Source organism: Stylophora pistillata, chromosome 1 (genome assembly GCF_964205215.1).
Source record: "Stylophora pistillata chromosome 1, jaStyPist1.2, whole genome shotgun sequence".
Taxonomy (NCBI): Eukaryota; Metazoa; Cnidaria; class Anthozoa; order Scleractinia; family Pocilloporidae; genus Stylophora; species Stylophora pistillata.
The window spans coordinates 24,841,797-24,866,796 of record NC_142519.1 but is presented as its reverse complement, the minus strand read 5'-3'; the positions used below and the strand labels follow the sequence as shown (position 1 = coordinate 24,866,796).

Genomic DNA, 25,000 nt, shown 5'->3' with positions numbered 1-25,000 from the left:
ATATTGGTTTATCGTTCCCTCTCATATCTAAAAGTTCCGTCGCCTTCGTAAGTTACTTTACGACGCAGGGATATCAAAGACGTTGTTAGGCCGCCATATTGGCATCACGTTCCTTGGTTCCCAGTATTTTCGGCAAAACTCGCAACGCAGCGCGCAAACTTAAGCGTCAACACGCAAGTACTTTAACTGCGTAGTCTGGGAGCATAGTTAGTATGCTGGGAGTAATTTTTAAGGCTCTGGGTGGATGTTGTGAGGCCCTATTAACTATTAGGCCGAACTTCTTCGAAAATTTTATCGTTTTTATTCTTGAATAGGAGTGAATGAGCGAGTCTTTGCGCGAGTGGAAAGCAGTGGACTTCAAGTGACTGCATCATCATGGTTGGCGTCATCAGTCATCACTAACATCGTTGCCATCAAAGGCTGCTAATTACGTGTTTTAATTGCATGATAAAAACGTTAAAATACATCTCTTTTTTTTTCTTTCTAGAGTTATGTCAAAGCTCTGTTTCCTCTTTCCGTGTGCGCCGATAGGTTCGGTTTCAAAGATTTGATCAGTAGGTAACTTCAACCAGTAGTCCTCTTTCCATTATTACAGTTGGACGTAGAAACGATCGACCTCGGTACATGTGTGGGGAATAAACCACAAAAAATGTCCTTTCAACTACTCAGAGCCTTAAGCAAGGTAACCCGCATCCTCGGAGACCCAGGGGCTGTGGGTCGATTTCAAGTTAGGGCATGAAGAGCCCCTGGGGACATTGTCTTACAACACTAGTTCCAAACGGTCGCAGTCGTTTTGCCATCTGATTGGTGCCAGAAAATCTTTGTGTTTTTCTGCCCAATCAGAGTGAAGTGTGCTTCAGAGTCCTTTCGTGTGTTTTAACACGGACATAAACCAGTAGCTCAGTTGCTCGCTATGTTTGTTTGGACCTTGCGATGGAGATTTGCGTGAGGTGAAAAGTTTCAGTCTCAGCACACAATGTAAGAGAAATCGATCAGATTGTCGGCGAAAATCTTACCGGAAATTGTACTGAATACTTTCGCAAGTATCACTAGAGAACGTGTTTTAAAGTTTGCGAGGTTTGTATACAACACGATGGTTGCAGTCATTGATATGTCGCTTTAAACGTTAAACGAGATTTAAGGTTAAATCTTTCTAGATTTTTTGCATAATTTGCTGTGACTGAAAGTTTGCCAATCCCGTGAAGTTTTTTCGTCAAACGGGCCACGCAGGTTTGTCGAGCAACTGGTACTTGCGCATCGTTCTGTGCGTGCCAAAATCTAATCTCATTTTCGCTTGAAAAAAAAGAAAAACTAAGCGTGGAAACTTTTGCTTATTAGATGTGGGTAGATGAGCCTGTACTACTAAGCTGACATTTGCAATAAAGCAAACCCGCCCTTTCCATCTAATATTTCTTGGTCTTTGGTTTTGTTTTTCCCATGGAAAACAGCATCGGATCGATTCCCAATGATCAAAGGTATTTAATTTGGTCTTCAACAATCGACAGAAGAGGTGAAATGACAGTGACCAAGGGACAAGAAGAGAATCCGTGGCCTTCCTAGCTCAAGAATTTCAACACTCTCGGCAGCAGTTGTAAGATTAAACTCTTTCCAAACCCCTTCGGTAACTGGCGGAAAACATCTCTCCTTCGCACTCTGCAACCTTGGCCGTATTGTGAACGACTTTACTACTAAGATTAGATTTTAGCCCGCACAGAAAGCAGAAAGCTACGTAGGCGAAAGCGCCAGTTGCTCGACATACCTACGTGGCCCGTGCGACGAAATAACTTCACGGGATTGGCAAAGTTTCAGTCACAGCAAATTATGCAAAAAATTTAGAAAGATTTAAGCTTAAATCTCGTTTAACGTTTAAAGCGAAGTATCAATGACTGCAACCATCGTGTTGTATACAAACCTCGCAAACCTTAAAACACGTTCTCTGGTGATACCTGCGAAAGTATTCAGTATAATTTCCGGTAAGATTTTCGCCGACAATCTGATCGATTTCTCTTACATTGTGTGCTGAGACTGAAACTTTTCACCTCAAGCAAATCTCCGTCGCATGGTCCAAACAAACATAGCGAGTAACTGAGCCACTAGTATATATTCGGGTTAAGACACACGAAAGGACTCCAAGGCACACTTCACTCTGATTGGGCAGAAAAACACAAAGATTTTCTGGCACCAATCAGATGGCAGAACGACTGCGACCATTTGGAACTAGTCTTGTAAGACAATGTCCCCAGGGGCTCTTCATGCCCTAACTTGAAATCGACCCACAGCCCCTGGGTCTCCGAGGATGGGTAACCCGTTTCCCATAGAGTTTTAAAATATCGTTAATAATGATATAAACTATAACATTCCCTAAACAATGGCCATGACTAGCATGTACAGATGAAAACAACCTGATGCAAGGAACGGTCAAGGACAGTTTAAAAAAAACTATTACATCTGTTACCACTGAATATATAAATATCTGCGTTAACAAGTTTAGCAGATGTTTGTTTTCTGCACGTTCTGAATGGAATGTTGTCCTCGATAAGTACGCATTCTGGTATGTCTCTTGCGTGTAGTTATTTGCATAGTGGTATATAAGTCTGAGGTTCACTGGTATTCATCCTTCGGGTTGTGAACGCCATCGCATACAGAACTTTAATTTTGCGTTGTTTATCTTATAGTGCGGGGAGTTTGGCCATTTGAGTGCCTTCTGTTCTAAGCCATCTGTTGCGCCAAAGAGTGACTCGCGCCATTCTTGACTAGACGTGGATTCAAGCTCAGAGAACGTTCTTGAGCATTCAGTTGAGTTTGATTTTTCTTCCTTTTTTGGGGGTAGTTACGACGATTTTAATGTTAAAAGCACTAGGAGCGGTGTCAAGGGTCGTTTGAGCGCCTCCATTGAATTTTGGAAGAGTACCTTGAGTGCTCCTGAATTTGTGCTTGACACCATCAGGCGTGGGTACAGGCTTCTTTTCGCGGATTATCCGCCCTCGTGTTTTTTGGCTAATAATAGATCGGCCTTTCAGCATTCTGAATTTGTGACACAAGCCATCTTGGAGCTTTTAGCCAACGGTTGCATTATTGAGCACAGTGTTCCGCCATTTTGCGTTAACCCCTTGTCAGTTGCTAAAGAGAAGAAGCTGCGCTTAGTCATCGATCTCAGGCACGTTAACAGCTTCCTTGTGAGGTTAAAATTTAAGTACGAGGATCTTCGCTCCCTATCTCAAGTCCTGGAGGAGGGGCACTGGTTCTTTACATGGGACCTTAAGTCCGGATATCATCATGTTGATATCTGCTTGGAGCATCAGCGGTATCTCGGTTTTTGTTGGCAGTTCAACAGCATGCCAAGATATTTTACCTTCATAGTTTTGCCCTTCGGCCTTAGCAGCGCCTGTTTTTACTTCACCAAATTGTTGCGTCCGTTAGTCCGTCGCTGGCGCTCTATGGGTCACAATAGCTTTGTTTATCTCGACGATGGGGCTCGGAAGTCTACCCGGTAAGTGTTCCGCCGCAGCAGCTGCCATACCCAAAAGAAAGAGCTCGACTCCTCAGGTCTCCTTGTGAATGAATACAGATCTCATTGGCATCCCATGCAAGTAGGCGAATGGCTGGGTTTCGTGATTAACACTATTACTGTGTCTTTTCATATTCCTGAAAGGAAGGTGGAAAAGCTGAAGAGTCTTTTAGGCTCTGTAATTGGAGATACGTCGTCCTCGTATCGAGAATTGGCCAGAATCGCCGGTTCTATAATTTCTGTAGCCTTGGCAGTGGGGCCCATTTCACGTCTTCTAACCAGGCAAATGTACCTGGCAATTGAGTCACGATCAGCGTGGGACCACACCCTTCGTTTTTCTCCGGCTCTTTTGGAGGAGTTGAGATTTTGGTACAGCAATATCGACTCGTTTAACGGCTATTCTCTTCGTCCACCCCCTGATTCGTCGACGGTTATTTTCTCTGATGCTAGCGATGTCGCCTTCGGCGGATTTTCGGCCTCCTTGGACGGCGTAATGGCTAGCGGCATGTTCACGTCTGAAGATCTTGGTCAGAGCTCCACGTACCGCGAGTTGAAAGCTATTTATTATGTTCTATTGTCCTATACGGAGAAGCTGCAGCAAAAGAGAGTAAAGGTTTTCTCCGACAATCAAGGCGCTGCGAGAATAGTTTTTGTTGACAGTTCCAAAGCCCACCTCCAGTCTGTTGCTATGAGCATTTTTGATTTTTGTTTTTCAAACGGGATCACCCTTGAAGTACAGTGGATTCCCAGGTCGCAGAATGAGAGGGCTGATCTCCTTAGCCGACTCGTTGACAAGGACGATTGGCGCGTCAATCCTTCAGTTTTCCGCCTCCTTGATGCTAAATGGGGTCCTCATACATTCGACCGCTTCGCCACCTATTACAATGCTCAGCTCCCTCGGTTTAACTCGAAGTTTGCCTCTCCCGGATGCAGTGGGGTCGGCGCATTGGCACAAGACTGGAGCGCCGAAAGCAACTGGATATGTCCCCCAGTTATTCTGATCGTCGATTCTGTCCGTCATCTCATGTCTTACCTTAGCCGCGGGACATTGATCATCCCCGAATGGCCCTCCGCTCATTTTTGGCCTTTCTTGCGTGAAGGCCTCTTCTCGGTTTAGCTCGTATGTCGCGGAAGTGTTTGTTCTGCCTGCAGTTGAGGATCTACTATTGGAGGGTCCTGGTCAGAAGCAGATCTATAAGTCTCGACCTTCTATTTTTCGTCGTTTTCCAAAGTTCAGAATGTTGGCTTCGCGTTTAGATTTTAGGTGAGTTGTCTAGCCTTCGTGGCATACTTTTTGAGCCTGGCGATGCACTTTTTCCGGTATCTTTTTTGGTTACGCATATTTGAATTTTTTGGCGCATTTTAGAGCCTGATTTGGCGCATGTTTTTAGCCTCATGTGGCGTGTCTTGAGGCCTAAGTTGGCCAGTGTTAGGCCCGATGGGGCGTTTTGTTTGGCCTGTAATGGCACCTGGCCTGTAGTGGCACCTGGATTCACTTTGCAATTTAGTAGGTATAGGTAAGTTTATGCCGCACAGCCGACCATCACGTTTGGAATATCCTCTTATACCGATATTGCCATTCTGTATGAGCTTGCGTTTTTCAGTTTTCCGTTGTCGTTTCGTTCACCTTGTGTTTTTTTTTTCAGATGTTCTAATTTCCGGGATTTGAAGCGACGTGGCAGCCTTGGAGGACCCATTACTACGCAGCTTGGTTCCAGATCTTCTTGATTTGCAGTTGGGATCCAGGGCCCCGTCTACCTTAACCAAGTACAAGTCAGGCTGGTTGAGATGGCGCGGATGGGCGTCCTCGAAGATTGGTGTCCCTGTCATTCCGGCGAAGCCCTTGCACATTGCACTTTTTATTACAGAACTTACGAACGTTTGCCTTGCGAACAATACGGGTGTCTCCCCCATAGAAGCTGTTGTTTATGGCATTAAGTGGGCCCACTCTATGGCTGGGCTAGAATTATGTCCAGCCAACCATCCCCTTGTGAAATCTTTTCTTGAGGGCGCGAAAAGAAAATTGGCGCGTCCTGTTAACCCGAAGGAGCCTTTATCCGTAGACACGCTGTAGGCAATTGCCGAATGTTATGTTGCGAGTAATTCTCTTGCCACTCTTCGTTTTTTGTGCATATTGTTAGTTGGTTTCTTTGGGTTTTTTCATATTGATGAAATTAACAGTTTTTGCCTTAAGGATGTGACCATTAATGCTGACCATATGTCTGTTATGTCTCCAAGCGAAAAAATGACCAGTATCGGGAGAGTCGCACCTCTTATCTTGCCAGGTCTGGGAAATCTACGTGCCCAGTTTCCATTACTGAACGAATTATTCAGGTTTTGTCGCAGTCTAATTCATCGCTTCCGCTTGTTCGTCGTATTGTAAGTCCAAATCTGGCGAGTATTTCCACGCTAGCAAGGTCGTTTCTAATTCTACTCTTAGAGAGGAATTCAAGAAGTACATCCAGCCCTTTGTTGACGACGTTTCAAAGTACGGCACGCATAGTATGAGGTCTGGTGCAGCGTCGAACGCCGCTTGTAGGCGCATACCGGGCGATTTATTGGATATGCATGCTGGGTGGAGGTGTCCTTCCTCGAAGAACATATACATTAAACATACAATTAAAGATCGTTTAAGCGTTTCAAAATCGCTTTTGCTCTGAGGGTATGCTTTACGCTAGTTTACAGTTTATTCTTGCTTAGCTGAAAGAGCTTTTCTTGTCATTAGTTTGCAATTACTTGTGCTTTTTTGCTGGTTTATAACTATTGTAGTTCTAGTTTACTATTTACTGCAATCAATTTATTTATCGTATTTATTATGTCCATCTATTTGCTGTAGCCTAGAAGTCCTGGCGGGGGACGTAAGTGGTGCCTGGCCCGTCCCAGATTTCCTGTCCTGTGTTTTCCCTACGGGGTTTTTTGAGGCAGGTTTTTTCTGGCCCCCCTGGTTCGCTTACTCGCAGTTGACACATCCGTTACGATTATAATCATATATCTCAATTGTAGTTCAATAAACTGATTGATGGCGTTGCTCGCAGCCCACAATCCAATGTTCTCCATGATTTGTTGTGTCTTGTTTTCATTTGGTTTTATTCGCTTAAGTTAGTGCAGAATAACTTTAACGCTTAATGACTTTCAGAAAAGGTTACAAATAAGAAGTACAGCGAGAGTGAGAGAAGATATAAAGCTCGACACTATGACACTTCTCTCTGGAGTAAACTAGTATTTTGTCCACTCCTGAAGCCACATAAATACTGAGAGGTCTATTTTCCCTCTCTCTCTTATTAATCCATATATTTATTTTTTGTTTTTGTTTGTTTATGTCACGGTTTTCATTCAAAGGTGCCTTCATGTCAAACTTTTTAAAACAATCGATGACAAACTGCTTAAAACTGAGAATCGTTATGCTGAATATGTGAAGCAACCCAACAAACCCTCGGGAGAAGCACTAGTATAACAATAACTGCTTTTATTATCCAACTACACTTCGTAAAGCACAAATAACGCCATAAACGAGTACAAATATTACGCGGTAATTCTGCTCTAGAGTACGGGTTAAACGGGTTTTCTCGCATCGCGCAAGCGAAGAATTGAATTGTAGTTACGAAAAAAAAAAATGGCGGACAATTTGAATCATATTTCCGACGACGAAGAGTCAGAATGGCTGGACTATACATCCAAGTTTATTAGATGAGTCAAACGAAGAAAAACAGCTAGACGACCTAGAAATTTCTTCATTTATTGAAGAAAAAAGAAGCAGCAACACGCCAATTCCATTCCGCTTCGCATACTTCTGTCACGCACTCCCCGTCAATAAATATCCGCGAAGTTCGCCCGCACTGAAATAACAGTTTGGCGTGTTGGATAATAAATAACTTATTAGACGTTTTGTTATGTAATATCGCTGAGTATTTTTACTCGTTATTTGTATTTTGACTCGCCCTACGGGCTCGTCAAAATACGGCACAACTCGTAAAAATACTCAGCGATACTACACAACAAAACGTCTAATAAGATATATTTATTAAGTGTCATAAAAGTGATGAGCAATTTCCTTGACTTACTAATGCATTTCTAGAGGAAACAACTCATGCACTAGAAAATTGCCAAATGTGGTCTTGGCTGGTAAAGTCCTTTTTTACAACCGCTATTTTAACTTTTGATAGGTAGTTTTTTAGAAAAGCTTTTCAAGATAAAACTTAGTGAGGTCGAAATGTCGTTCAAAATTATCATCACTAATTTTTATCTTGAAAAGCTATTTTAACTAAAACCCTTATCACCCACGGATATAAAACAAAATTATCCGGGGAATAAATCTCAAGTCAAAAAAATGTTGCCTTATCGGAGCAGATCTAAAAAGGAAACATGAAGACTGTTCGGCGCTTTCTAAAAGTTATTGTGATAAACACATTTCCGAATATATACATCACATAATGGAAAGCTTATTTGAAACAAATTATTTGAAATTTCATTGTTTTGACTAAAATTACTATCTTTGCGGAAAAATAACTTGAAATTCGATTTACTTAACCAACCAATCACGGCTTCTAAAAAATATCATCAGAGCTCAATTCGCTTGACTACGTAATTTAACACTCTCGAAAAAAAGGGCTTTTATAATTTGAAAATTTCCAAGCCGGTTTCCATGAAGAGAACATTAATAAGGTTCCTGTTCCAGGTAAATACAAGTAGCTATTAGATGAGCTTTTTTGAGAATGTTTTGCTGGATGTACCATTTTCGTCCCTTACAGAAAATGTCCTTCCACCACAAGGAAACAATTGACATTTCTAAGCTTTCTAAGTCCATTTTATTCCAATCAAGTGCGTCCACTTTACTCGTGCCTACCAAGGTGTAGTTGACTTTGGCCAATTTTCAAAATCAAATGTCACGTTGTCGCCAATGAGCATAAATGAAGCCCACTGAGATACTTTGTCAAAGCCTTTACTTCTCATCCACTTCCTGGCCTCGTGAAGAGATTCGCTGGCACTTTTACCGCGGAACAAATGATCGTAGAAGCAATTCATGAACTCTTCTGTTGCTTCATCCTCCAGTGCCCATCGTGCCGCTAACACCGAGCGAGCACCAGATCCTAAGAACGCTCGGGCGATACCAATAACTCCCTCTGCTTTGACCTGTCCACGTGCACTGTGACAACAGCTGAGTACAACCAGTTTAGCACGCACCTGAACTTCTGAAATGTCCTGCATCGTCAAAAGGTAGTCTTTCTCTCGTGGAGGACCGTCAATGGGGCCTTTAGGAGAGAGAACAATCTCTCCTCTATCAGGACTACCATGGGCAGCAAAATGTATCAGGCTTACTGAATTTATCGCTTGAAGTACAGCCTGTTTTGTTGCGCGGTCTCCAATCAAGGGCTTGACGCCAAGACGACTTCCAATCGTCTCTGCTTCCTTTCTTGCACGTGGCAATGGTGGTACTAAACTGCGTCTATCTTGGTACAATACCTCTCTAACCTCGGGATCACCGACTATCAGCGCACCACTCTTACTGTGGTACTCAGGAGGACTGTCCTGAATAAGCTTCAGAGTAGTCAAGGAGGGAACGATCCGGATCCTGAATGTGTCCGAAAAATATTTGCCCTCTTTATCGGTTAAGGCTGCAAATGGCACTTGGTACATGCAAGAATCAGGGACAATTATAATCTCAGGCTCTTTCAGAAAAACGGCCACAGAGGCGATGATTATCTTATGACACAGGTGGAGATTCGTTTTAGAGATGTCTTTTGCAGGATTGCGGAAGCTTTCTTTTAAAAACTCGTCTAAGTCAGGGACTAATCCAGTCTCTTCGTTTTTGATCGGGCTTGCTTCCTTTTCTGAAAAATGAATAGCTTCTGTTGCTTTGAGAATCCAAAATCGTACATCCGCTTTACCAACCGAAATGTAAAGGCATGTAGAGTCAGTTTCCTTTGCGATAATGTTCTGAATGCCACACCAAGATTGTGGGTTGCCTGAAATCTCCTCTTTAACAGAGTATTGAGCTGCCATTAAGTCGGCTAGGCCTCTTGCCCGTTTCAACTCTTCGACGTAAAGAGCGCCTTGTGGATTCCCGGTGGAGGAAAGCAACCAACTGAGCACCTGGTAGATATGGGTACCGTGCTCCTCTAAAAGAGATATTTTAATCTGATCGCTGTCTTTAATAAAACCTCGTAAAGTATCCAATTTGTCAGTGCAACGATAAAGATACGAAAAGGCCTCTTTAAAATCGAATTGTAATAACCTTAACGCTGCTAGATAACAAAGGCACCTAAACTCAGTCAGGTTGTGTCCAATATCCTTGCTTAATAAGAGACCCTTCTGAAGGTAATTTTCAGCCACGTCATAATTACCAAGGAATACAAAACATGTTCCTAACTGTGCGTAATCGATTGCTTCAGCTTCTCTGAGGCCCAAGTCCAAGTGAGTGGCAAGCGCCTTCTTAAAATAGTCTTGAGCCTTAGTATATTCACCACGCTTACAAGAAATACTGCCAAGGTGACTGTAATCTGCCGCTTGTCCTTCTCTGTCACCGGTTTCAATTCTCATTGCACGTGCTTTCTCTACATAATCCTCACCCTTTTTAAATTTACCACGTTTTAAAAACAAACCTGCTAAGTTTCTATAAATATTGGCCTCAATTCTTCTGCAGCCAATTCTCTTTGCTATTGATAGCGCTGTGTAGAGACACTCTTGAGCTTTGTCATGGTCACCAAGCATTCCAAACATTGCTCCGAGGTTTCCGTTGCTTATTGCTTCTCCTTCTCTGTCGCCAATTTCTTTTCTAACACCGAGTGCTTTCTCTTGATACTCTCGGGCCTTGTCATATTTACCAAGCGATTCGAACAATGTTCCTAGGTTTCCGTAGCTTCCTGCTTGTCCTTCTCTGTGGCCGATTTCTATTCTGATAGCGAGTGCTTTCTCTTGATACTCTCGGGCCTTGTCATATTTACCAAGCAATTGGAACAATGTTCCTAGGTTTCCGTAGCTTCCTGCTTGTCCTTCTCTGTGGCCGATTTCTATTCTGATAGCGAGTGCTTTCTCTTGATACTCTCGGGCCTTGTCATATTTACCAAGCGATTGGAACAATGTTCCTAGGTTTCCGTAGCTTCCTGCTTGTCCTTCTCTGTCGCCGATTTCTATTCTGATAGCGAGTGCTTTCTCTTGATACTCTCGGGCCTTGTCATATTTACCAAGCGATCGGAACAATGTTCCTAGGTTTCCGTAGCTTGATGCTTGTCCTTCTCTGTCGCCGATTTCTATTCTGATAGCGAGTGCTTTCTCTTGATACTCTCGGGCCTTGTCATATTTACCAAGCGATCGGAACAATGTTCCTAGGTTTCCGTAGCTTGATGCTTGTCCTTCTCTGTGGCCGATTTCTATTCTGATAGCGAGTGCTTTCTCTTGATACTCCCGGGCCTTGTCATATTTACCAAGCGATCGGAACAATGTTCCTAGGTTTCCGTAGCTTGATGCTTGTCCTTCTCTGTCGCCGATTTCTATTCTGATAGCGAGTGCTTTCTCTTGATACTCTCGGGCCTTGTCATATTTACCAAGCGATTGGAACAATGTTCCTAGGTTTCCGTAGCTTGATGCTTGTCCTTCTCTGTCGCCGATTTCTATTCTGATAGCGAGTGCTTTCTCTTGATACTCTCGGGCCTTGTCATATTTACCAAGCGATTGGAACAATGTTCCTAGGTTTCCGTAGCTTACTGCTTGTCCTTCTCTGTCGCCGATTTCTATTCTGATAGCGAGTGCTTTCTCTTGATACTCTCGGGCCTTGTCATATTTACCAAGCGATTGGAACAATGTTCCTAGGTTTCCGTAGCTTCCTCCTTGTCCTTCTCTGTGGCCGATTTCTATTCTGATAGCGAGTGCTTTCTCTTGATACTCTCGGGCCTTGCCATATTTACCAAGCAATTGGAACAATGTTCCTAGGTTTCCGTAGCTTCCTGCTTGTCCTTCTCTGTGGCCGATTTCTATTCTGATAGCGAGTGCTTTCTCTTGATACTCTCGGGCCTTGTCATATTTACCAAGCGATTGGAACAATGTTCCTAGGTTTCCGTAGCTTCCTGCTTGTCCTTCTCTGTCGCCGATTTCTATTCTGATAGCGAGTGCTTTCTCTTGATACTCTCGGGCCTTGTCATATTTACCAAGCGATTGGAACAATGTTCCTAGGTTTCCGTAGCTTACTGCTTGTCCTTCTTTGTCGCCGATTTCTATTCTGATAGCGAGTGCTTTCTCTTGATACTCACGGGCCTTGTCATATTTACCAAGCGATTCGAACAATGTTCCTAGGTTTCCGTAGCTTCCTCCTTGTCCTTCTCTGTGGCCGATTTCTATTCTGATAGCGAGTGCTTTCTCTTGATACTCTCGGGCCTTGCCATATTTACCAAGCAATTGGAACAATGTTCCTAGGTTTCCGTAGCTTCCTGCTTGTCCTTCTCTGTGGCCGATTTCTATTCTGATAGCGAGTGCTTTCTCTTGATACTCTCGGGCCTTGTCATATTTACCAAGCGATTGGAACAATGTTCCTAGGTTTCCGTAGCTTCCTGCTTGTCCTTCTCTGTCGCCGATTTCTATTCTGATAGCGAGTGCTTTCTCTTGATACTCTCGGGCCTTGTCATATTTACCAAGCGATTGGAACAATGTTCCTAGGTTTCCGTAGCTTGATGCTTGTCCTTTTCTGTCGCCGATTTCTATTCTGATAGCGAGTGCTTTCTCTTGATTCTCTCGGGCCTTGTCATATTTACCAAGCGATCGGAACAATGTTCCTAGGTTTCCGTAGCTTGATGCTTGTCCTTCTCTGTCGCCGATTTCTATTCTGATAGCGAGTGCTTTCTCTTGATACTCTCGGGCCTTGTCATATTTACCAAGCGATCGGAACAATGTTCCTAGGTTTCCGTAGCTTGATGCTTGTCCTTCTCTGTCGCCGATTTCTATTCTGATAGCGAGTGCTTTCTCTTGATACTCTCGGGCCTTGTCATATTTACCAAGCGATTGGAACAATGTTCCTAGGTTTCCGTAGCTTGATGCTTGTCCTTCTCTGTGGCCGATTTCTATTCTGATAGCGAGTGCTTTCTCTTGATACTCTCGGGCCTTGTCATATTTACCAAGCGATTGGAACAATGTTCCTAGGTTTCCGTAGCTTACTGCTTGTCCTTCTCTGTCGCCGATTTCTATTCTGATAGCGAGTGCTTTCTCTTGATACTCTCGGGCCTTGTCATATTTACCAAGCGATTGGAACAATGTTCCTAGGTTTCCGTAGCTTGATGCTTGTCCTTCTCTGTCGCCGATTTCTATTGTGATAGCGAGTGCTTTCTCTTGATACTCTCGGGCTTTGTCATATTTACCAAGCGATTGGAACAATGTTCCTAGGTTTCCGTAGCTTGATGCTTGTCCTTTTCGGTGGCCGATTTCTATTCTGATAGCGAGTGCTTTCTCTTGATACTCTCGGGCCTTGTCATATTTACCAAGCGATTGGAACAATGTTCCTAGGTTTCCGTAGCTTCCTGCTTGTCCTTCTCTGTCGCCGATTTCTATTCTGATAGCGAGTGCTTTCTCTTGATACTCTCGGGCCTTGTCATATTTACCAAGCCATTGGAACAATGTTCCTAGGTTTCCGTAGCTTGATGCTTGTCCTTCTCTGTCGCCGATTTCTATTGTGATAGCGAGTGCTTTCTCTTGATACTCTCGGGCCTTGTCATATTTACGAAGCGATCGGAACAATGTTCCTAGGTTTCCGTAGCTTGATGCTTGTCCTTCTCTGTGGCCGATTTCTATTCTGATAGCGAGTGCTTTCTCTTGATACTCTCGGGCCTTGTCATATTTACCAAGCGATTGGAACAATGTTCCTAGGTTTCCGTAGCTTGTTGCTTGTCCTTCTCTGTGGCCGATTTCTATTGTGATAGCGAGTGCTTTCTCTTGATACTCTCGGGCCTTGTCATATTTACCAAGCGATCGGAACAATGTTCCTAGGTTTCCGTAGCTTGATGCTTGTCCTTCTCTGTGGCCGATTTCTATTCTGATAGCGAGTGCTTTCTCTTGATACTCTCGGGCCTTGTCATATTTACCAAGCAATTGGAACAATGTTCCTAGGTTTCCGTAGCTTGATGCTTGTCCTTCTCTGTGGCCGATTTCTATTCTGATAGCGAGTGCTTTCTCTTGATACTCTCGGGCCTTGTCATATTTACCAAGCGATTCGAACAATGTTCCTAGGTTTCCGTAGCTGGATGCTTGTCCTTCTCTGTCGCTGATTTCTATTCTGATAGCGAGTGCTTTCTCTTGATATTCTCTGGCCTTATCGTATTTACCAAGTACTTGGAGCAATATTCCTAGGTTTCCATAACTTACTGCCTCGCCTTGTGCATCACTATTTGTTTTCATAATGGTCAGCGCTGACTCATAAAATCTTCCGGCCTCCGCGAACCTATTTTGATCGTAGAGTATCTTTGCTAGTCTTAACTGTAGCCATCCTTTTCCTAGAGTATCATCTGATTCATGAAATAAGAGTAGTTGTTCTCTGACGTATTTTTCAGTAATTTTGTAGCCAAATAATGTGGAGTACGCCTTTGTTGCAGTGGTAAAGATATCTTGGTAAAGTAATTTAGCCATTGGACTGTCCTGTCTAAATCCTCGATTGTGTAGGTAACTGAAACATTCACGGCACATTTCGATGGCTTCTAAAACACGGCCAGTGATGAGAAGAAAAATTGCAACAGCTATACCTATGCTGATAGCTAATGTGGTTGTAGCGTCCTTTTCTGTGTTGTCCATCATAACCTTGTTCGCTGTTGGTGTCAGAATTAAAGGAAATCAAATATAATACATCCGAGAGGAGGGACTCAGACAACTCTTACGCAGTAGCGGTTTTACAGTGTAAAATTTTGTGCTTAAGAGGAAAGTATTTGGGTTAATACTAGGAGGGGTTGGGAAGGTTCACAAGGAGGAGAACACTGACAGAAATTTGACGTAAATTTAAGTTTCCGCCGCCTCGATCGTGTAAGATATATTTGCTTCGATTCAATGAAAATGCCTTCCAGTGTATTTCCACTAATTCATGGCTTTTACCATTTGAGATTGAAAACATGAAAAATCTAATTTAAAATGTGACTTCTTTTCCCGTTGACTGATGAACTAAAATAAATATGTTTACTTTGGAAAAGAATGAGATTGGCCTCATATTTTATACAAAATCATGATTTCAGTTCACGGCGGCAGCTATGGATGAAAATAGATGAGATTGAGAAGAAAGAAACCGTATTGGTTGGTTGGGGCTCCATATGATCTTATCTTAAGTTTATGTATCATATACATTGTTCCTCGCTTTCCAGTTAACTTTCTAGCCAAAAACTATGGCAATTCTACATAATTTATAACTCATTTGAAGAGGCGGTATCTTGTCAGAACAGTTCTCTTTTTTAAAGGTTAAGGAGGATTTCACAGCCCCTTGGAGAATTATGTCGGCACAACCAACTAAAAATGGAGTAGAACTCCTGACACTCAGAAAAAGCAAAATGGCGCTTCCGCGAAAGTGAAAGGTTTTTAGCCAACTTTCACTCCGTGAGCTTCCGTTGGCATGCACTTTTTAGATAGTCAAGTAGGTATAAAACTACTAAAAATAACGTTGAGGGCCGGGCAAACCACGAACCCTCATTACACTCTCAGAGCTATTTTTTCATCAGGGGATTTAAAAATTTCCGGTTTTCCACTTTCTGAATGTTTAATGATAACGAATTGACTTGTTCATTTCCGAAAGCCAGAGGAATCAAACTCGAGTGTCAACAATCAAAGTGACACTATGGTGAAATCACCGATAAACTAAGCAAAATACAATTAAAACATACAGTGATGTTTCTGAAATTAAAGCCAACGATCCTGTGGTTCCAGGATACAGAATAACGTTGGCATCCCAAAAAAGTCCTCCTCAAAGCTTTCTCGATAATCCTAAGGCCGTGTTAACGCCACGAATTTGCATGTCAAACCTCTTCCTAACCCTTTTTCATTGTATGAATATTATATCGAAAGGAATCGAAATTGCTAAATAGGAGCGTTTCAGGGACACAGGAAAAAATATTGACGAGACTGCTAAGACAGAGGCAGCGAGCGTTTTGAAAAGTGCAGGGGGGGGGGGGGAAGGGGAGGCATACGCATACCCCTACTCAAATTTTCCAAAATGCACGTTGCGTTGTCCGTTGGCACAAGCAAACCAATCTGTAATCTTTACAGTACTTTCATTTTTCCCGGTCCAGTCTAAATCTTTCAGCGAAGCATTTGATTGAGTTCCCTCAGACAAAATTAACTCAGCTAATTTCCTAGACGTGCTGATGAACGTGCTAATTTCCTGACGTGCTAATTTCCTAGACATGCGGATGAAAGAATTTATAAAAAGATCACAAGATTAAATATCTTGCCAAATTCTATGCCGCGCTAAGGATATTTTTGGCAGCAAAACGTGGGGAGCGGGGCGCTGAGCCTCCCTCCAAAAAATTTTAGTTGGGGCGGGGAGCACTGCAGCCCTCCGGCCCCCTACTCCGCCGCTATGTGACAGCAGTCACAATCAGCAATATAAAAGTATATACATGTTTATCTGAACTTTGGGCGCAAACTTAGGACTTGGAAATTGAGATTAACACAAAGGAAACCTCTTGGGCGCTAACGTAAGAGTTAACTCGCGCATGTCCACACGTCACGAACTTGTGTAACACAATGCAATGTAATGCCATACAAATTTCACATATTCACAAGCAAAGATATCATTTGAAGTTAGGAAAGCTCTGCGATTAAAATAAGATGAAATGAAATAAAAGCCGAATTACACGTAACATCACCCGCACAATAAGAGAATGAAGTGGACCACCATATGTCCTTAAGTCCGCTCTTGATCGTAAAACGAAAGAGTTTTTGAATGTTTTGGCTTCTTTTTGCAGGAAATCCTTGCAAAATTAGATTAGAAATTACAACTCAGATTTCTTCACCGAAAAAATTAAACCAAAAAAGATAGACCCACCGCGTGGTTTGTCACTCTGACACACAAAGTAAGAAATTAGAGAGCAGTGAGAAAAATGAAACTGAATAATTCAGGATTAACTCAGTTTTTGAAGCTAGAAATGTTCTGTGTCCATTTTGATGAATATCTCATTCAAAAGTACTTGAATGAGATATTCTGATGAAGGTTGATTTTCTCTGGATATCGAAGAAAATAAACGCAATGGTATGCAGATGATAGTAAAGATAAAGTCAGGGAATCATCAAAAGTATCAGTGTTTCCATCTTCATCGATTAATTAACCCTTTAACTTCCAAGATGTGATTGTAAATTCTCCCCTCTAGTTGCTACACATTTCCTGAGATTTGGTAATGAATCATGATAACAACTTCGACCCGATAAGTTTGATATTTCTCATGCATATTTACTGGATGATGATTGTATATTATGAGGGGAAGTTACATTTTAATTAATTTTGGAACGATTAAAGTGTTAACAGCCGGACCAAGTCATATCTCTCCGCTTATTGAGTTGTTCGCCAAATTTTGGATGTATTTCGCAAATATGAAGGCCATAAAGTAAAGCAAATAATCTTTTCCTTCTTTCGCCTCATTGATGATAAGTTATCCCACTGCACACTGACAATGAACGCTTCGATGGCTCAGGAGACAAACTATGATACCATAGCATCTTTCATTTTTTTTTTTTAACATATATGACGGCTTTCCCAGCCGCCATTTTTATTATTAGAAATAACAATCCGTTGATTAGTTGCTAAAAGTTCCCATGATTTTCAAGAAACGTTCAACCTGTTCAGGATAAAATATGAATGCAGAAGTAAGAGTTTAACCTTTGCTATCTTCTTTGAGGTGATGGAGGTTTATTTTTCAATTCGTTTGTTATTTTAAATTTCAGTGTGTTAAATGTATAGCTAGTAAACGGAAACAAAAAACAAGTTCCTAATTTTTCCTTGTACTTATCTCGGAAGTAATGATTTCCTATTTTCAGTGTTTTTTGTCACATACTTCCTGTCAAAGTTTTCATTTTCCATCAGGTCATCACAACTCGGAAATAAATGTGTTATACATCCATATTAAGGGGAGGGGGACTTTTGGTGCATTTCACCCCTCTTTTGTGACACGGCTGTAGCACCCCCTCCCCCTTTCTATCTTTTGAAAAAGGATGTGAAATATCTAGAGGCACATAGATAACAGACCGTGCGTTACTGTAACGGTGAGAATATTATCAATGTCTTTACTACTTACAGAACAGATCATTTACTTCTGCTGCACTGAACCATTCACTCTCAACACGCGGTGTATTAGACTTTGATCGTATCTGCCCTAGAAAGTGAAACTTCTCTGCACTGCAAGAAATCATGATACATGACATCAAATAAGAAAAAGCAATTGCTCAAAATACGAAAAATAGATTGCTCTTCAGAGAAATTTTCGATGAGATGCAGGGAAAACTAAAATATTGACACAAATAGGATGATAGCTTCACGGGTTCAAAGATCATTACTAATTTTCGAGTACAAAAACAACCTCAGCCGTAGAGAATTCTTATCATTATGCAAATGATCGCTCGATATACTGCTCTCAAATTGCGAGTTCTTTGTTTAAGGAAGAAAAGAGACAATGACAACGTAAAAGTAGCGGGAAAGACCACTGTGAGTTTTAAGAAGAATATCAAACAGGTACAAGGAACAAAGTATAAGAATCACCACTTTATTGTAGTCTAAGTTCAATCCCCTCTATCTCTTCCCTCAAAGAAAGATAACTGTTGATAATTACCTGGAAAGATTCAAGCTGGATCAGTTCACCCTCATGTCACCTGATTCTTACGATCTTTCGTTAAATTCTGGAGAAATGAATAAAGGGGTAAGTTTCTAAAGAAATTATGGTGCCGCGTCAGTGAGGGGAAGGGGGTACATTTATAAAACAAGATCATTCCGTTTTATCAACTGATTTAATAATGTAAATTAGCCACCATAAAGAGTTCTTGAAGCTGCCATTTCGAGCTTTCGCCCTTCGTTTAGAACGAAAGACGAAAGGCTATCACTCGGCACATCATAAGCTCACTGCACTGGCTAATTTACGTTATTCTGGATAAAACTTATAACGGTAGAAGTGGTCGGTACTGACGTCTTGTCAGACCGAAAACACCGATCAACGACATCCGTTCTACTTATTTTGTAGCGACTTTGTCTTCGATCGATATCATACAAATCCCACCAACTGAAAAATAAAGAGTTCACGAAAGAGTCAGTCATGACATGTAGATATCTTACCATTTACAGTCAGAAGCTTCGGTTGAACTGTGATCGATCTTGTGATAAAAATCAAAAGAAATAAATGCCAAGGCCTGACGTCCCCTGCTATACAAGTTACAATTTATTTCAGTTTTACAAACTCAAATGGCATCGTCAATAATTAAATTTAGATGTTCAAAACCGAATTACGCGAACAGAGATGGAAAATAAAAGAAAACACAAAGAAAATTGTTATAAATCTCTTCTTATCTTCCTTCCAGCGTAATAAAATGAACAAATGAGTTTCATTTATCTGTCCGTAACATAGAAATTCTATTTTTTCCGAATCTAAGATTCTTTTTGCGGGGAGTTTGCTTGATAATACAACGTTGTGGTGGACTGAAAAGAGGTCGAATTAAAAGTTAGCAAAATAGAAAGAATAGAAAGAAACTGTGATGTTGCGTTGGTGAGGGAGTAAAACAAGGTAATTTTGGTTTTCTTAACTGAGTTGATAATGTAAACTGGCCACCGTAAGGAGTTCAAACACAATCTCGGAATAGGTCACCTAGTGGTGTCCTTTTCGTCATCTTCTTGTTTCACTAATGGACATCTTTTTGCAATAAGCGCAAGTTATGCAACAGATGGCATTGGCGGAGGTGCTCGTGAAGTGATCAGCAATCTCAATGGATCGTTTTGGTCTCGATATTTTCTCAACGTTACGAATGAAAGGACAAGTTTTGCATCGTGCGCGAACCCATTTGAAAGTTTCAGGTTAATCATTAGTTTGTATTGAACTTTTGACCGATATGTAGCCCATTTTTTGTCGCGTTTGAATGAAATAAGTGGAATGTGCGAAAAGATAGTACCAGTCTCCTGAATCATTTTGAAGTAAAGTTTTAAGAATGGTGGATGTAACTGCGTAGTTGTGATGGTTGCTGGTTTCGAAACGATCAGGGACGCGTATTTCGTGTGCTTTTCATTTATGTTTTATTTTTATCAATGAATCTTTCGTTAGTTAATGATTGTTACCCATAGAATCGTTATTTCTGTCATGCATCAGATATTGTATTTCACTTTTCATCATATTAGTTCGGTTGCCGTTGTTGCTATCAACTTATTATCTGCTATCGTTTTAATTAGTGGCTAGACCAAAGTAAGTCATTCTTTATTTTGTGTTTACGATACTTCTTTTGTTTGTATTAATGCTATTTCTCGCACTCAGTTATTATATAACTCCTCTTCATAACCGCCATGATAGATTTGCTTTCCTCCATTTGTGGACGCCATCTTGAATTTCCCACAAGAAGTTTGAAATCGTCTTCGGACTGTCAAAAGTTTGCGCATGCGCAAATCGTAACACTGTCCCTTTTAGTGACTGACAGTGAACGTAAATAATGTACCTTTTCATTTATACTTAGTTTACTCCTATAGTCTCTTTGATAAAGGCGGGTAAACAAAAGGTTAATTCTGCTCGCCTATCCGGCTTTATATGAACCCGAGATAATATGAGATAACATTTGTAATCTTTCATTTTTAACCCTCAGCTGTAGTCCTTTGATTACACTGCTGGCGTATTTTTCAAATATGCAGCCAGACTTAATGGGATATGAAATTCGAATGATCACCTGTTGATTGGTTTTCTTTTTGGCAAAGAACGATAGGTTTCTTCTACAACAGAATGCGCTCTCTACTTCCTGAGATTGTCTCTGTGTGTATCCATCAACACTGTAGTGCACAGTGATTTAGCAAACCAGGCCACAACACGTCCCTTGCTGATAGGCCAGCTCAACAATGCTTCAGTTGATTCTGGCATGGAGGATTTCGAAAACGTTGGTGGTTTCCAGCATTATACCAATGTTTCAAGGAACTGGGAGACTAACATAAATTTACTTTTATCTATTTGGTTCAGGTGGCTTTAGTTAATCCCGACACTTATCTGAAGTCAATTCAAGAGTAATCTGCTCTGACAGGTGGACCTTTGAGTTAACAACTGTGTGAAAATCGACTAAAAATATGAAATTTCACATCTTGAAAGCTCTTTTCTACCACAATTAACAGTAACTTCGTGATCTCATTTGGCAATTTGCTGTTGTCTAGAAGAGTACAGAGAACGCTGCTCGCGTCAACGTGTCACTCAGCATGTCACTGAAAGAATCGTTTTATTTCACGCCAAAATTGTGGTAGAATCAAAACAGCAAAGATTTGGCGTGGCTTTCATTCTTATTGAAAACGGTATTCTTTATCACAGTGGTCATAATTTGTTCCTTTTTTTTCCTTGGTGACGTAATCGAAGCGCATGTCTTTTTTAACTTCTGACTTCTATTGGGTCGAGGACTTTTACTTCACGCAAGTGCTCCTAAAACTAGAGCAATTAAATAAATAAATGAATAAAAGAACTCTGAAATTTTCACTCTGGACGCGCGTTTCCTGCTGCCCAAGGACGGTGCAATTTTGTCAAACAAAGTCAACCAAGTGCTTTTGCAGAGGCAGAGCGCGTTTTTACGAAGCTCCGTCCCCCTTAAAACCTTTTCTAAATGTATTGACGAACTTCCCTCGAAACCAAGTTACATAAGATGGCTAAGCCATCAGAGTTTCTGTGTAACACAGTTTGATGTTACATAATTACGGCTGACAAACATTGTTAAAGGTTTGAGACACTTTAGAACCATTACAATGTTTGGTCAAAGCTTCAATGAAAAGAAACATCACTTTAAATGGAACTCAGTCTACACGTTTATGACAAATTTGTAGAACGGCTTTCTTTTTTCCCTTTTATCCATATTGTTCTGCCAATCATGTTAAAAAATTAAGCAGTAGGAGATAAAGTACATGAAGTGGGTCGAAAATGAAGTTTGAAGGGAATCATCGCTTATCAACGACAATTTACTAGCACTATCTTTCAAAAATAATTGTACCTCTAAGTTCTAATCAATCAGCCCCTGCTGTCCCCAATACGGCAGCATATGCAGTCAACAAGTTGACAGCCTGCCTCGTTTCCAATAGCAACCTGGCTTCTAGCAACCAATCACGCGCTACATTTTTAGGCTCCCCGCGAAGCTGATTTACCACTCGCTTCGCTAACTCCAGATCTCCACGCCGAAGGTAGTACTATGCGCGCGCTAGGAGATCAAAAGTATGTTTTACGGGATCAAATGAATCGAAAATTAGGAAAGATTAGATGTACGACAGCACGTGAATCCATGGTGAAGCTCCGTTTTCTCCTATCATGGCTACTCGTCGACACCATCTCCGGATCTTGTAAAAGCGACGCGTCACATTCTCTTCGTTCAGCACTCCTCTTAACACAGCCTCTTCTGGTAAAGAGTTAAGAACTTGTGAGACCAGTGGATTCTCTTCCGCCGCATCGTGAATGGCTATCAACTGAGGCAGCAGCGGTTTTGGTTGAGTAGCACCTTTGTCGATAGCTGTAGTCAGCGACTGACAAGCTGTCCACAGATTTTGCGCCTGCTTATTTTGTTTCTCAACATCTGCTCTTCCCTCTATCACTGATACTACACCTCGTAACTGAGCAAGAGCCCCAGCTAACTGCACCTTAAAAGCCTCTTTTTCTGTGGCCAATTTTTGTTGTAAGTCATCTTTATACCTGAGAAATGACACTGTTGCATTAGAAAGGGTAATTGTAAATGTAGCCCGTAACATGTGTATGTAGGAAGTCTAGGGCGGGGAGTGGGGCGGGGAGGGGGAGAAGAAAGATATTTGTACTTGTTTTGTTTTTCTGGATTCAAGAATTCCATATTATTTTATTCAATGAATTACTCTGGAAATCTTGATAGGCGTAGATAGATAGGTAGATAGGCGTTTATTGAGAAGAATACCTTAATAGCAGCTGGAAGCTGAATTGCAAAGGTGTACAAATTATGTAATAGAACTATACAATAAAATCAAACCTAAAAGGGAACTAATTTACATATACAATTGTAATAAATATTAGCTAAAATGTCTTGCGCTTGCCGGAATGAAAGTATCTCTGAACCGATTTGTTTTAAAGGAAACTCTAAATGGTCTGCGTTGTCGTAACTCCATAAGTTGACCTCGGTTATCGAAAGGCAGTAAGTGATACAAACAATCCAAGGGATTGGAGACGATGTTGTTAAAGAATTTTAAGCAAAGGTCTTCTCTCCGATCCCTTAGGGTTTTCAGCTCTGCCATCTGAAGCACTTCTCTATAATGATTATCATAACCGTATATAATTTTCAAGGCTCTCTTTTGGACACGCTCTAAACCTAAGCTCAAATAATTGGGGAGGCTATAATGGTAGACCTGACATCCATAAAGTAAGACAGATTGAATACAAGCAACATAAAAATTAACTAATTCAGGTGATGGTACCTTAGCTCGCTTTAACTGAGTTAAAAAGTAAAGGCGCTTAGCGGCCTTTTTAATCGTCTCAGTAACGTGAGTGTTCCACTTGAGGTTGTCTTGAAAATACACACCCAGTAATTTTACGACACTAACGGCACTAACCTTAGAGCCATTAATTTCTATCAGATCGTAGGAAGGAGGGGAGCGCACAAAGGAAACTCTTAGCTCATTACATTTTTTCGGATGGAGTTGAAATGAATTGAGTGTTGACCAGGTAGCTACTTCGTTTATCATAGACTGAGCATTGCTAGGACCACCCTTGCTTATGATTTCATACACTGTCGTGTCATCTACATATTTTATACAATCACTGGCTGATGGTACTTTCAAATCGTTTATCATAACCAAGAATAGCCACGGTCCCAATTTTGTTCCCTGCGGTACTCCTGCTCGGACCGATCCCCACTCTGAGAGACAATCATGTGCAAGTTTGACCCTTTGTTTCCTATCTTTAAGAAAGGCTATTATCCAATTAATGATGTAAGGGTTAATGTTGTAGGTCGAGAGTTTCGATAACAAGAGGCTGTGGTCTATCAGATCGAAGGCTTTTCTATAGTCCAACGCAAAGATTCGCACGGTGTTCCCCGTTCCGTCTGTTGCTTGCGCCAAATTGTGCATCAGATTTATTAATGCGTGCGCAGTGGAGGATCCTGGAATACACCCAAATTGATCGGGTTCCAGGCGTTTTAGAAGTGCTGGTTTCACATGTTCATGGACGACGTAGTGTTCGGCAATTTTGGACAACGTCGGCGTCAATGAAATAGGTCTCAAATCCTTCGCCGCATCCTCAACTATCTTTGTTTTGGGAAGAGGGGTGATGTTTGCACATTTCCAAATGTCCGGTAAAGTGCCTTGACTAATAGAGGAATTGATGATACAACGAAGGGGTTGAGCGAGTTCAGGAGCGAAGTCACGCAAGACCCAGTTTGGGATATTATCTGGGCCCCCAGCTTTGGAGGAGATGACCGTACTAAGGCATTTGAAGGTGGCTTCCAGTGAAATAATGGGATTTTTAAAACCCTCAGTGCTCACAGTTTCGATATTATCTAAAAGTGGGTCAAACGAAGCTTTTTAAACTACTGTTAAACACAAACCTAATGAATTTCTTTCGCATGTTGAAAGAAAACATCATACTAACTTCCATGTGGGCTAAGTCCTCCTTCTGACCCACTTTCGAATAAGGGTAAGGTAAAGCCTACTCAGGAGCCATGTGGCTCATCGGGCCGGCGCCTAACTCCGGTTTCCGCAGCATGAAGCGAATAGGAGTATTTCTACCCCCCCCCCCCCCCCGCTTCCTGGATGGGATGCTAGTCCATCGCAAGGTTACCCCCAGCATTAAATTCGCCGGTACCCATGTAATTCTCCTGGGTGAAGGGAGGCACAGTGATAGTAAAGTGTCTTACCTAAGAACAAAACACGATGTCCCCGGCTGGGGCTCGAGCCCGGACCACTCGATCCAGAGTCGAGCGCTCCAACCATGAGGCCACCGCGCTTCCACACTTTCGAATAAGTAACAGGTTTACTTGGTAAAAAAAATTGTGGCGTTAACGAAAAGTAAGTCAATACCTCAACATGAACGGTAGCTTGGTGAGAACTGCAAAAAGGCTTGATAATAAACGATAATGCTTTCCTGCACTGCGGTAACTACTAGCCGTTTTCAATAAAGTTTTCTATGTCTTGACAACGGAGCATAAAGCCTTTAACCCTATTGGAGAAAATAAGTCAGATCTTCCCAAAACAACTTATTTATTACAAGCAAACTAAAGCGACGACAGGAGGCCGCTTTCTTGAATTAAATGGTAACCCCCATTAAGTTTTCATCCACAATCACAAAAACGTCACGACATGGTTAGTGATGGAATATTTTGATAATGTTGTAG

At 41.6% G+C, this 25,000-nt stretch overlaps 2 protein-coding genes, 1 long non-coding RNA gene and 1 pseudogene across 3 annotated transcripts in view; 1 reads left to right on the top strand and 3 right to left on the bottom strand.

Annotated features, from left to right (window-relative positions):
- LOC148741799 (uncharacterized) overlaps positions 1–207 on the bottom strand; it is a 22,386-nt gene extending 22,179 nt beyond the window's left edge. Inside the window, exon 1 of the long non-coding RNA XR_015995974.1 lies at positions 1–207. This exon is cut by the window's left edge and continues 163 nt beyond it. This is a non-coding gene — a long non-coding RNA (uncharacterized LOC148741799).
- Positions 208–4,920: 4,713 nt separating this feature from the next.
- On the top strand, positions 4,921–6,615 carry LOC148741798 (uncharacterized; annotated as a pseudogene).
- A 609-nt stretch (positions 6,616–7,224) lies between these two features.
- Positions 7,225–18,877, bottom strand: LOC111346257 (uncharacterized). Its single transcript, XM_088746801.1, has 4 exons — positions 18,777–18,877; positions 18,280–18,346; positions 17,749–17,849; positions 7,225–14,286 (listed from the first exon to the last, which is right to left on the bottom strand). Exon 4 carries the CDS (start codon positions 14,273–14,275, stop codon positions 8,348–8,350), a length of 5,928 nt encoding a protein of 1,975 aa, XP_088602927.1. The 5' UTR covers positions 14,276–14,286; positions 17,749–17,849; positions 18,280–18,346; positions 18,777–18,877; the 3' UTR covers positions 7,225–8,347.
- A 3,034-nt stretch (positions 18,878–21,911) lies between these two features.
- LOC148741797 (MICOS complex subunit Mic60-like) lies at positions 21,912–22,397 on the bottom strand. Its single transcript, XM_088739274.1, has one exon. The coding sequence runs from the start codon at positions 22,395–22,397 to the stop codon at positions 21,912–21,914; it is 486 nt and encodes a 161-aa protein (XP_088595400.1).
- Positions 22,398–25,000: the final 2,603 nt, after the last annotated feature.